Source organism: Carassius auratus, unplaced genomic scaffold (genome assembly GCF_003368295.1).
Source record: "Carassius auratus strain Wakin unplaced genomic scaffold, ASM336829v1 scaf_tig00044914, whole genome shotgun sequence".
In the NCBI taxonomy this organism is placed as follows: domain Eukaryota; kingdom Metazoa; phylum Chordata; class Actinopteri; order Cypriniformes; family Cyprinidae; genus Carassius; species Carassius auratus.
This window is the reverse complement of record NW_020526862.1, coordinates 2,203-16,039: the sequence shown is the minus strand read 5'-3', so window position 1 is coordinate 16,039 and position 13,837 is coordinate 2,203. Positions and strand designations below refer to the sequence as shown.

At 35.1% G+C, this 13,837-nt stretch overlaps 1 protein-coding gene across 1 annotated transcript in view; it reads left to right on the top strand.

Annotated features, from left to right (window-relative positions):
* LOC113087626 (cadherin-22-like) overlaps window positions 1-6,601 on the top strand; it is a gene marked incomplete at its 5' end in the record, with an annotated part of 64,731 nt that extends 58,130 nt beyond the window's left edge. The window contains one exon of the mRNA XM_026255597.1: window positions 6,197-6,601. Within this exon, the coding sequence (XP_026111382.1) occupies window positions 6,197-6,495 (299 nt within the window). The remainder of the gene's footprint in view (window positions 1-6,196) is intronic.
* Window positions 6,602-13,837: the final 7,236 nt, after the last annotated feature.

Below are 13,837 nucleotides of genomic sequence, written 5' to 3'. Positions count from 1 at the left end.
ACCGTATCTTCCTTCTGTTCAGGATAATCAGATGGATAGAGTTCCTCCAGATACTTTCTGTGTCCGAGCTCCTTCGACGGGCCGCTCGAGGTGTCATAAAAGCCCAATATGAGAAGAAAAAACAAAAAAACCTTTAGTCTAAGTCTGACTTGACAAATGCAATCTTTCATGAACGCTCCCGAGAGGAAGGCCACGCTGTCACTTTTATGACATCACCTTCTGTTTCAGCATCTGCTGTTTGTGTTCAGAAACAGAGAAGGAGGGGTATTTCTGATTTCTGTCCAATTAACATGCACGGCTTTTCTGTTGTGTACGGAGAATTCTTTCATAGCAGTTTTTACTTGGATTACTCTGTGTCTTATAGTGATTATTTAAAAACCCAGTATTGGAGCTGTGTTGCTTTTGGTCCATATCAAAAGTGTATAAACATTTAACAGATAAACTTCATTAAAATTACATTACACATTCAACTGCACACTTATATATGGCATAAAAAAAAAATAATAAAAAAAACTTAACTGTGAGTTTTCATTTTAACTGGTTTTATATAAAATTATATATAAATAATGAATATGGCAAATTAATATTCATTGAAAATTAAATATTAACCTAATGTATATTGATTAGGGAATATATATATATACATATTAGGACTGTCAAATCAATAATCATGATTAATTACAAAATTAAAGATTGTGCTACATATATGTATATATTTCATATAATTCTTAAATTGATTTATATTTATAAACATGTACTATATACAGTACATACTATGTGAATACAAACCTGATAATTTGTATATAAATATATAATATTACATAATCGTAATCAATACAATTTACAAAAGCAAATACATAATGAATTAATACATAATATTACATTAAATCTAAAAATGTTAATTTATTATAAAATTTTAATCATATTAATTGTAATAGTTATCAATAATATTTATACACACACAGTTAGGGCCATATATATTTGTATATATCCATATATATATATATATATATATATATATATATATATATATATCCTTCATTGTACTAATACTAAATACATTTTATTTATTAGTTCATCTGAAAAAGTAAACATTTAAATTACAATTAACATTTATTATGCACAATTTATTATTATTATTACATAATTACATATTACATAATTTATTTTAAATATTTAATATGAGAGAGAGAGAGAGAGAGAGAGAGAGAGTCTCTACTAATAGTGAAGCTGTGAGTTTAAAAGCAGTGTTATCATGTCATGCTGAGAAATACAATTTAATTCAGAATTGAGCATTCAGAGACAATTTGATAAATAAGGTTTATTAGAAGACAGTATTCTTGGAGAATGTTCCTGAGTGTGCTGGCTTTATTGATGTGAATCCATCTGCAAATAATCAGGCATTTTGCTTTGTCAGTCTTCTATCTGTTGTGTCCGTCAGGCCGAGTGGGATTGTGTTTTTGCCCGGCTCTTTAGAGATGTGTGTAAGTTGATGTGACGCATGGGCAAATCCAGACTGATCTGACAGGAAGGAAATGTCAGCGGTGGAGAGCCAGGCAAATGTCATCTGAGCATGTGAGGACGGCCGAGGGCCACACAAACACACACACAGATACACACACAGATACACACAGATACATGCACGCTTGAGTAGAGACACACACACACACACACACACATGCACACTTGAGCAGAGACACACACACACACACACACACACATACATGCACACTTGAGCATAGACACACACACACACACACGCACAGACCAGATCAACTAGAGCTGGTAGAAATGATAACTCAAACACTGTGCAAACAAAAAGTGTGTCACTATATGTAAATTAAAAGAGTGAATCTCATGAAGAAATTAGCAGGTCAAATTTTACAGCTAAATCAAAAGAAAAATGACAAAAAGTGTAAAAGTGACTAAAATTTGTTAAATAAATTAATGGAAGAGAAGACCAAGCACAAAGAGTAAAACACACACACACACACACACACACACAAACAATTTATAATATATAAATTATACAAACTAAAGCCATAAGCAATTTGTTACTTGACATAAAATTAAATATTTAACATAGAATATTTATTTTTCATTATTTCTTTTATTTCTAAACATTTCTCATTTTAATTTAGTTTAACTTAATTTACTTTACTAAAACTGAAAATAATTAAATAAAAATTAAAGCAAATTCAATAGTATCACAATGATTATTAGAATAAATATAAAATATATATGTACTACAATGTGACAATATATTGACAGTGATATTCATTTATATTACAGTAATGATAAAGTGGATGGAAATGTGCTTGATTTAAAAGAAAAATATATATATATGAAAATAATGCTAAAGTGTTTGATTCTGCTCCACTAATGTCATCAAAAGTGTCTGGAAAGTTGAGGATAATGTTTGAAAATCATAATTTTTGCACTTCTGTTTGTCCCCACTATAGCCTCACACACTTCACATTTGATGATCCCAAAACAGTCTTGATTTTCTATTTACTGAATATAATTTCCTATTTCCCTCATTTGTTTTTGGGATGAAACATGACCTGTACGTTATCTTTGACAGCTGTTGTGAGATTCACCCACAAACTCTCCTAAAAGCATGGTTTCCCCTGCTATTCCCCTCTCAAGCACACTCAAAAGAGCACACTTTGTGTCCTCCCACGTCCCGTATCCCTCATACCTCTGTTTCATGGACACATTTGTCAAGCTGTCAGACTGAATCTGTCATTTCTCCGCAGCGCCGCGTTACCTTCTCCCTCTGTGATCCGACTCACGAGGACGTCAGACTCTTAACTATTGGTGCTATTGATTCAGTTGTCCTTTCACTGTAATATTAAACTCATCGCTTCCTTTGTGCATGGAATAGAGTCCTGCCGGAGAGGGACATAGCACTGGGAATTTGATTGACGACTCCAAACAAAACATCTTTTGGCTGTTGGTTTTGGACGGAGTCAGTCGAGGCACGAGGTTGTTCTCTCACAGAGGTGTTTGATCCGTCTTTCCACCAACATTGGCCACGTCTGTTTGTTCCCTGGACGCCTGCTGGCGTGTTTTTAGTTGCAGAAGAACGCATAGCGCTGTCCGAGGGCATTGTTCATTGTTACTCAGTCTGTTTGGGATGTTTTTGGCATCGGCGCTGAGTTTTGTTCTGGTTTGATTTCACTGTTCTCTTCCCATATTTCGTATTCAAAGGAGTTCGACTGTTCTGGCCTCAGTCGACCGATGCTGTGATATAGAAACGTTGCAATATGTTTCCATCTGGCAAATGCAGATGCCCAAAACAAGTGTTTGGACTCTACTCGTGTAAATGTGATTTAGCAGATCAAAAGTCTCGAACGCTGCGGGATGTTTTCTTTCTCATCGTGTTCAGATCAGATGCTGTTTTTACTCATTAGTTTAGTAACTAACCACAAACAAATGATGCTTTCTTCATTTTCAGCACAAGATCTATTGTTATAGTATTTACACATTTTACAAATTCATTTTATACGTCATGTTTTGTTTAAAAAGGATGATTTGATTATTGATTGTCTGTCATTTTGATGAAATGCGTATATATTATATTATATTATATTATATTATATTATATATTAAATGCATACATATGTCATGTATAAATAATTAATAATAACTGTTTAATAGTAATATTAAACTGATACAATGTTATTATTAATGACTATTAATTCAAATACACTGTAAAAAAAGAAATCCATGAAATAACAGAAAAAATAACGGCAGTGTGTAATATGTGCAATGCTGTCAGGGTTTTGCACTTTCACTTTGTTTTATGTTTGTTTCTTGTGTCTAGTGTCAGCACATGGCCTTGTTATAGTTGTTTTCTCTGCCATGTGCTCCTTTAGCCCCTCCTCCTTGTTTCCTCTTTTCCACATCCTCTTGTTACCCTAGTTGGTCTAATTGTGCTCACCTGTCCCTCGTGTATTTTCCTCCCTATTTATAGTGCACCTTACCCTTTTGTGTTTGTTGGTCCGTTGTCATTCTCACCCCCTCTGTCTGTGGATGTGGCTGAATATGTGTCCGTGTCTCCCTGTCTGGTTGGTCTTGTGCCCTTTATTTGTCTTTTTTTTAATGAAATTTAAATAGTGAATGTAAATGTTATGCTCTTTATTACAATATTTCATTGCTAATTATTGTTCTTGTGCACAGTGATGTCTGGCGAATCATTGTGAGTTGATTCTGAGTCGGTTCTGAATGAATCATTAGTGATTTGGTCTGCGTATGAATCATGTTTAAGAATCCTTATCTAACGACTGGAAAGTCACAGTAATTAATCGGCCGAAAGTGCGGGAATCCCTAATAAATGTAAGCACTAAATCTGATGACTCTAAATTAGCTATGAAGCTAATCTGAGCGCTGATTCGAGGTGCTGAACTCAATCAATGCATTCCTTCTGCGTCCTCTTTTTGTCATTTAGGTGTTTGCCAGAAATATGTGGCCCAACTAGATGAATATTGAAAGGTCATGGCTCTGCGCTCTTTAATAATTGATTGGTTTCCCGATCAATGAGCGCTTTTTAAGACACATCTCAGTATTGCTCATTGCAGGGAAACGACTGAATGGTAATGTCTCCGTTCCTGATGATTCAGACATCAGAAATGGATTTGTCGCCTTCGTTGAAGGTGTGTGCTGTATTTATGAGAACGAGTGAAGATTTACAGGCCCAGTCGAGTCACAGTGTCATCCTGCTTTTACTCAGCAGATATCCTGGTCTTGTGCTGGATGTGATGACGTGAGCTGTATTTATCTGTGAGTCTTGTTCTAGCGCTGGAGCTGACGGTGATGTATGTTCTTCATGACGGATGGCTCCTGTGCCTGTATGCAAGTCCATTAGTCGAGCTGTTGCTGGAGTTTTTCATAGTATTTTGCTGCTTGTCTGTGTTTGTCGCATTCATACATCTCAGTTCTGGGAACTTCACACCTGCTTTGTTTCTCGTTTACAGCCTGCAGTGTGTTCAGTTTGTGGTTGCTTCTTCTATTAGGACAGACATTGGGCGCTTTATATATGTGCTCTTGTTTTTGTATCATATCAGGACACAACTCTGTATAATGACATGGGTATGACACAGGTATTACAAGGAGAGGATGACTTATGAGGAAATAACCCATGTCCCCATTTTTCAAAACGCTTATAAATCATACAGAATGAGTTTTTTTTGAGAAAGTAAAAATGCACAAAGTTTCCTGTGAGGGTTAGGGTTAGGTGTAGGGTTGGTGAAGGGCCATAGAATATACAGTTTGTACAGTATAAAACCATTACACCTATGGGATGAACACACTTTTCACTGTGTGTGTGTGGGTGTGTGTGTGTGTGTGTGTAAGTATGGCTTTTTAATATTCAAAAGTTTGAATGAGTAAAATCTTGTTAAATAAAGTCTCTTACTCTCACCAAGGCTGGGAGTTGCTAGGCTTTCTGAACGACTAGTTGACTAATTGGTCTTAATTAAAGATCCTGTATAATTAGATTGCATTTAGGTTCATTTATCTGAAAAAGAATGTTTTTATTTTTTTTTACAATGTAAATGTCTATTAAATGTAATTATTATTATTTTTTTTTAAAAATAAATTATAAATAAAAATTATGTTGCTTTTGTATAGTGCGCTTTAATTTAGTTTTCACTTTTGCAATTATTATTTTATCATAAAATCATAAAAGTTGTTTGAAGACTAGTTGACTAATTGTTCTTAATTAAAAGTCTTGTATAATTATACTTGTTTTAAGGTCCATTTATCTGAAACAGAATTTCCTTTTTTATTTAATTGAATATGTACTTACTGAATAAAAGCATTTATTTATTTAAAAAAAGTATGTCATTATCAATTAAAATAACAAAATACATTATTATTATTATTTGCTGTTCTTGCGGTATCTATATATATATATATATATATATATATATATATATATATATATATATATATATATATAGTTCTTAACGTTTTGCTCTACCATTGTAGTAAGATGGCAAAACTGTGCTATTTTGAATATAATGTACCATAAAATGTAATGTTTATACTAAGATTTGTATTGAGTTTACACACAAGAGATAAGGCTGTAACAGTAAAACAATGCATACTTTAATACAACATATAAATAAAAGAGGGCGTATATTGAGTCGTATGTTTGCATCTCCAATCTTTGTTCTCTGTGACTCTGTAGACAACACAGCCGGGATCAGGACGCAGCGCTCCGGATTCAACCGTCAGGAGCAGAACGTGTACCTGCTTCCCATCCTGGTGGTGGACAGCGGCCCTCCAGCCCTCAGCAGCACAGGGACCCTCACCATCCACGTGTGCGGATGTGACACGGACGGAGCCATTCAGTCCTGCAACGCCACGGCTTACGTCATGTCAGCCGCGCTCAGCCCCGGCGCTCTCATCGCACTGCTCGTCTGCATCCTCATCCTCATCGGTAAAGCCTTCACTTATCCCCCTCATAGTCTTATAGGAGCATCATGAGTTATTCGATTCAATGCATTCCTCAGTTCGTAACAGCAAGTGAGAAATGCATGCTTTAGGAAGCCAAGTTATATTTCAGTGTTGCATAGATTGGATCAGCTTCTGCGTATGCATTACCGGTGTCATTCCTGTGAGTCTGTTGACGAAAGTAACCATGTTTTCTCTTTCTGCTGGCTGTGCGGTGAAAGACTTTGGCAGACGGGTTGATGCATGGCTCTATGGCACCGGTATCATGCTGTATGTGTGTAATATTGTGTTGCGGTTCTAGTTTTGAAGCAATCTGACAAATCTGACAGTGTGTTAACATCGCCGAGGTCTTGGGTACAAAGAAACTGATTAAATTTATAGCTTGAATACAGTGTTCACAGTGGATAAAACATATCCGTCGAATGAGTAAATGCAAGTCACTAAAAGTTTAAGTGCACTTTACTCATTTTTATTTAATCATTAAAAAAATATAGATATTTTTTATATTTATTTTTTTATTAATAACATTTTACAAATTTTACATAATTATTATTAACATATAATTACATTTTTGTACATGCATAAGTAAAGCAGTTTTATAAATTTTATTAAAAAAAAAATACATTTATATATGTATTTATATAAAAAAGTTATAGCTCATACTGTATATGTTTCTTTGAAAAAAAAAAATTGAAACTTTAATTTAATTTACTAATTAAAAAATGTATGTATTTAAAATTTATTTTTTGTGATGCCAAGGCTAAAAAAATATTAAAAAATAACAATTATGTTCTTATATCAAATGAAGTAATAAGAATATTACAGTTATTATTAAAAAAAAATAACATTTCTAAAATTATTCTAAAACGATGTATGAAAAAAGTTACATTAAAGAATGAGTAGATGCCTCTAGACATTTACCTACACTTCTTGTCTGATAGCTTTCCATTGATTTCCAATGCGTTTCCCATTCATTCATGCACACTCATGCATTTATTATCCGTGGTGTGCTGTCTCTAGATATTAAGTGGTACATAACCCAGAAGATTCCCTCTGCATTCATATACAGTAAGTATTTCACAGAATGTGTGCATGTGGGTCAATGATGTGAAAGCGAGGGTCATTCGTCTGTATATTCTAACCTTTAACAAAACACAGGTGACCGACGGATCTTGAAGGTGCAAGTATGTCCACTTGAGAATGTGCATTAATATCTGCATTCACAGAGTGATTAACAGAGGCTTTCATCAGTTATATGCATGGAGAGCAGGAGATATACAGCATGTTTACCTGATGTGTCTCTTTTAATAGCTCGTCATTATTCTTTAAAACCTGGGTTCAAATGCGACAGGAGGCGAAAAACAAAACTAGAATGACCTAAAAGCTGATCAATATTTCATTCAGCATCCTCTGCAGTTGCTCATCCTTCGAAAGCTTTTGTTCACGCAGAGCGAACACACTGGGCGAATGACATGCAGCCTCTCCGGCGGAGGACGGCTGAGTTAAGGGATGCTCAAAACGGATGTAGCCCTTGCTCGCAAAAAGAGCAGCATCAGCACCGCTGTCCCGGCGGAGCACCGAGCTTTAAATAGAGCAGCCTTTCCAGACATCCACCCGTTCCCATGTACCGGAGCGGTGGACTGCGCTTCTCTTGTCATCTCTGAAAGTTTTATGACTTTCTCCTGGCCTCAGTATATCTGTCTTTATTTCTCTCTTCTCCACTTAGCAATTTTCCCATCTCTCTCTCTCTCTCTCTCTCTCTCTCTCTCACTCGAGAAGCCTCTGCTCATCTTTCCTGCGGTGAATCATTTATGGGTCATGTGCGGGTCATCGCACGCAACTCATTTCTGTTTAATTAACCTTGTTTGCCAAGTCAAGCATTGCTGTCACTATTGCTCGTGTATTTGGTTAAGGGTTTTCAAAACTATTAATCTGAAGCTTGTTGGAGAAAAGTGTGAAAATAATGTTGCATTTGTAAGTGATCAGGCATAAGATATTTGATAAATATAGCTGTAGGCCAGATTACACTTATTTTGTATAATTATTATTTAATTTATTTAATTTTTAAAAGTTTTAAGCTTTTTTATTTAAAATTGATGTTATTTTTATTATGTATCTATTTACTATTCTATTTTAATAGAATTTTACTGTGTTATTTTTATTTTAGTCTATTTTAATCTAAATTCAGTCAAATGTTATATTTGGAGACATACTTCATAATAATTTCATTTTCTATTCTATGCTGTTCTGTTATATATTATTTCCTGTCCTGGCTATTGATTGGTCAATATTTAAGTTACAGAGACTGTCATACTTTACTCCTTTTATATTGTTTTATGCAAAAAAAAAAAAAAAAAAAAAAAAAAAAAAAAATTATATATATTTATTTTTTTAAAGCTTTTTAATTTTTATTTTTTATTATCTATTTGAAAAAAATATTTTGCATATTTTAAATATTTGTTTATGTATTATTATGTATATTTGTTTTTATTTCACTTTATTTTATTTTAGCCTATTTTAATCTATTTTAATCTAAATGAAATCAATATTTTGAAACGCAGCCAAGGAGGCTCTTTTCATGCAGTACTGTAAATACAGTAAAACCACCTAGCATTCACATTGCAATTCCCTTGCATCCACCACACCACTGAGTTTTTGCAAGGACAAACACACTTTCATACGTCTCATCATTTAGTTATTAGTTTTAATGTAGTGCGACTCAAATATGTGAGCGAAGCACCTCAAAATTGATTTCTAATTAATAATTCAATTTAATTGTTGTCCCAAAGGATGTGATCCTCTTCTGAAATGAGCATCAATTAAAACTGAAGCAGCGCTGCGAAGCTAAAGGCAGAAGCGGCTGAAAGTTTAATGCTGGTTGTTTTAAATCGGTGATGTGTGAGAGCACAGTTTGCGTGTGAATGTGACTCATTCAGTTGTAATCTAGTGGTTCTTCTTCTGGTCTAGTCTTGATGAAATGGAAAGTTTCTCCATTATGTCTTCTCTTCATCGAGTGGACAGATCTCATGACGTTGGAAGGAAGCGGGTGTCCCTCGTCTTCCCCGAACGCCATGCCGTTCCTATTAGATCAATTTGCAGCACGATAAGGAGGGAATGAAAACAAATTTCTGCCTAATTAGCTTCAAACAAACAACCCCTCCATCAGTTCATTCTGAGGGTGACGTGATAAATCCATTTGGGCACAGCAAGGCATCTGCACACATCCGTCCCAATTACAGCCCATCTGCCATGATGGGAGTCCTGGCCACCCGCCGCCCAAGGGTAATTAGCCGTCTTGTCAGGTCCGCTTAAACGAACATCTGCATGGCAAGAAGTCGCAACATGTTTCACAAGGGCAGGTACATAATGTGCTTCTTCACCCGATACCTTGAGAACGAAAGCCGGATTCACAGCTCAGTCCAGATGTAGGTTGTTAGGAAAAAGAAGTCGTAGGTAGGGGTGTGCGATATTATCGTTATTGTTGTTTTAATGATATACGAGCTTACATCATGGATATGTCACTCACTCATGCGAAAACTAACAAAAACACATCTTGAAAGTCCGAAAGCATACACTGCGTGATGAAGCCTATTAGAGAGTAATTCAAAATATGAAAGGAAAAAATATATATTCCTGTATGGGGTTTTTTTTTGTTTCATATTTATATCGTTAAGTAATATCGGACAACCAACAGTGCTGTTTTCCTAAATATTCGAAATCAGCTGTTTTAAACTAATCATTTGAGTCAGTGATTCATTAATAAATACCATCACTTGCTTTGTTTCTAATTGAATAAGCCGTTTTGAATGAATCATTTGAGTCAGTGATCCATTCATAAAGACAGTCACTTGCTTTGTTTCTAAACGAATCACCCATTTTAAACAAATCATTTGTGACGAAACACAGTGACTTGCTTCCGTTCTAAATGAATTAGCTGTTTTGAGCTAATAATTTGAATCAATGATGTAATGATCCATTCATTAAGACATAATTGTTTCTAATTGAATCAGCCGTTTTGAAACAAAACTTTTGAATGAATGATTCAAAGAATCAATCATTGTGACACAGTCTTGCCGCAACCTTCTGGCGGTTTTAATGTTATATTAATTTATCCATGATTACAGGCCTTAACCAGCCAAATTATCAGCACAAAAATACACTAAGGAATATATTGTTTAATTATCGTTATCAAAAAAAAAAAAAGAAAGAAAAAGAAAAAATCCCAATAAATGTCAAGATATAATTTTTTCCCAATATCACACACCCTAGTGGTAAGCCCTTCTAATGATTCGAATCTTGTTCATTTTAAACCAGTCTATGCAATCGATGCATGTAATCCCCTAGTGTCTGAATCAAATCTAGCCTGCGTGCATGCATCTCATGCCATCTTCACAGGATTTAGCACATTTAGTATGCATCATGCATTGCAAATGCAGTCTGTGTAACTCGATTCACTTGACCTGGCTCGCAGCCATTTAGAGTCCTTGATCATGCCAGAATCGAAGAATTACATGAAGGGAGAGCGTGGTCAATGACTTATCTCCCCGAGGCTTATGGAAAAAATACTGAATCACAGAGCCAGAGAGCGTCGTTCTATCTGCGCCATTAATTTGCTCGGGTGTTTTTAGCCATTTGCTGGGTGAGTAAACAATTGCAAAACGGCCGATCCCGAGTCAGTTACCTAGATTAATATGCCTGCCATCTTTTCTCCTCCCAACATGTTTAGAGTAGATAAACGCTGACAGCGAGTGCTGGCTGAGAGACATAAACAGTAGTAAGTACTCATAAATACTTCTCTCTGGTTCATCCTGTGAATGTGAAGTTATGAAACTCCAGGTGCGGGTTATGGTTGGTGAATTGGAAATTGCTGTGTCTGATTTATTTGTCATCTCTGGAAAGGTCCAGAGCACGTTGTTTCATTTTCTGCCTTGTTTGTATGCCGCTTTCTCAGTTTTCATATGGTTGGAGCCGCTCGTAAAGCTCGGCGTTAGACGGATGGTCCACAGCGAGCAAAATTAGCTTCAACTACACAGCTAGAGCCTTCATAATGTGCTTTCATACTTTAATACACTGTTATGTGTTCCCATCTACCACAGAATCCATCCATAAAACAAGCCTCCCAGTGCAGTCTGGGCTCTAAATATATAGTTTTGTTTTCAAATACACTCTTTTTTTTTTTTTTTTTTGCATATGTAACACGTACACTGTACGTTTGGAAGGCCGTGATTGGCTGTGATCTGACAGACGCATGGAGATTGACACGTCTCAGGTCAAGAATATCCAATTTGATATCCGAGCATTTTCTCAGAACCTGCAGTGCTTATTAAGGAAGGCAATGATATTAATATTCCTCTTGCTTAAGGATGGGGATTTGATCAAACCCTGAGCAAAGTTTGATATCAGAATGTGACTTTTGTGGATTCAGTTTGTCTATCAGCTTCGAAGCCAACTGCAATGGGATTTAAAAGTATGAGAACACATTGAAAATGAGATTCAAATTCATATTTAAGCCTGGAGACAGTAGAAAAAGGAAAATTATGTGAAATATAGTTTGGAGTGTACACTAGTATTTCTATATAATTAAACAAATGTAAGTATGCAAATGATAGCAAAATTTCAAATAATTTTTTTTATTATTATTATTTTTTTTTATACTGTTATTCTGATATTATAAGTTGTAATTGATGCATTTTATTGGATTTTCACTAGTGGACTCATTTGGACCTCCTGAGGTCATGACAAGAAAAGATTAGATTGGATTCATATACAGGATAAATTAATTGATGGAAGAGTTGTTAAGCAAATTTGAGCTACTGACAAAGTATATCAGGCTGATGTGTTAGTTAAAAAGCATATTAAATTAAATGTTTACTTCCAAATTCTGAAGCTTTATACATTATACACAGAAAAGAAGGTGGAAGAGAAGTCATTTTCATCTCAAGAAAAAAAAAGTGAGGATTGTTTTAAAATATACATAATATTTCAAAATATATTTCGTAAAGTAAGGCCTGGATTTATTAGAGGATGAACTTTTCTAACTCATCAAAGACTGCATTAAAATAAATGTAAATCTAAAGCAATGTTTCTTAAAATGCAGGATTTTAGAGCACTTTTAGGTACTTCACTGCCATTTTCTACTATTGCATAAACGGATGTCTGAAAACTTTCATGCCAGTCATTCGTCCTCAAAAGGAAAGATGAAAGAAGTCCTTGCCTGACCCCAGACATTTCCCTCTCAAGATTAAAACGCCGGTCAAGACAATGGCGCTTTTATTACATTAATAATTATGTAAAATGGATAGCCTTTGATCAGACATGTGCCTCCAGAGAAAACATGCTTAATGAAATATTCAGATGATCGCTTCTCACCACAGACATTATATACTGAGTTTATGCATCATGATTTTGCATCGTTGACCTGTTGAAATGAAAAAGGGGTTTTGGGAGCCAACAGGCAGTGCTAGCTAGATAAGAGCACTTATATAAATACTTTTGGATTACGTTCATTTAAATACGGTCAAATTATATGCATCCTCTCAATTTTCAGTGTAATTTATAGCCAGTGTTTTCTGTAATACTCTGATATTTAGATTTTATTCTGGTCTGTTGGGCCGGAACATCATAAATCTGATCGCTTAAAATAAATCATGTCCATTGTGCAAACGGTGTTGATGCATGAAGTTTAATACCTTGGAATTGTGCATGCAACTAACTTTTGAACAGTCAATCTTGAAACCTTCTAGTGCAATAACCTACAATCCTAATCCGCTGCTTTTGTCTCCAGTTTTGGGAGGCTTAAAACAGATGCATTGGTGAAATTAGGTCAGAACTTTTGTTTTCTCTAACCAGATTTCCATTTTAAATACATCAACATTTCCCAAATTGGAATTGGTTGGCATTTTATGACCGAAAAGAGTCTGTAATTGCTGCAGTGAATATATTGCCGCCGATTCTGTGTGTATTTAAACGACACTGACAGATGAAAATGCAAGAAAGACGCCGTACAATCACAAACGCAGAGGATAATTAACATAATTCTGCTGAAATTAAGGGTTCATTGATTTATTGAGAGGGATGCTGCTTTTGTTTTCCTGACTCATTAATTTATTAAATGATCCATCTCAATTGTTTGCCTTTTCAGTTCACATTTAATTCCTCATTTATATCTGTGCTGCACCTCGCAGCAGAGCTTTGTGAACGTCTCATTTGTTTGTAATCCTTTCTGCACTTCCCCTCTCAATCACATATTGTTAGTGGATGAAGACAATGGGATGGTGGATTATATCACTTAATAACTGGTCTCAGAATGCTAATGAATAATGCAGTAGTTTGAGTGCACATAACTCCGCCTTAAAATGCTACTGACCAATCCTGG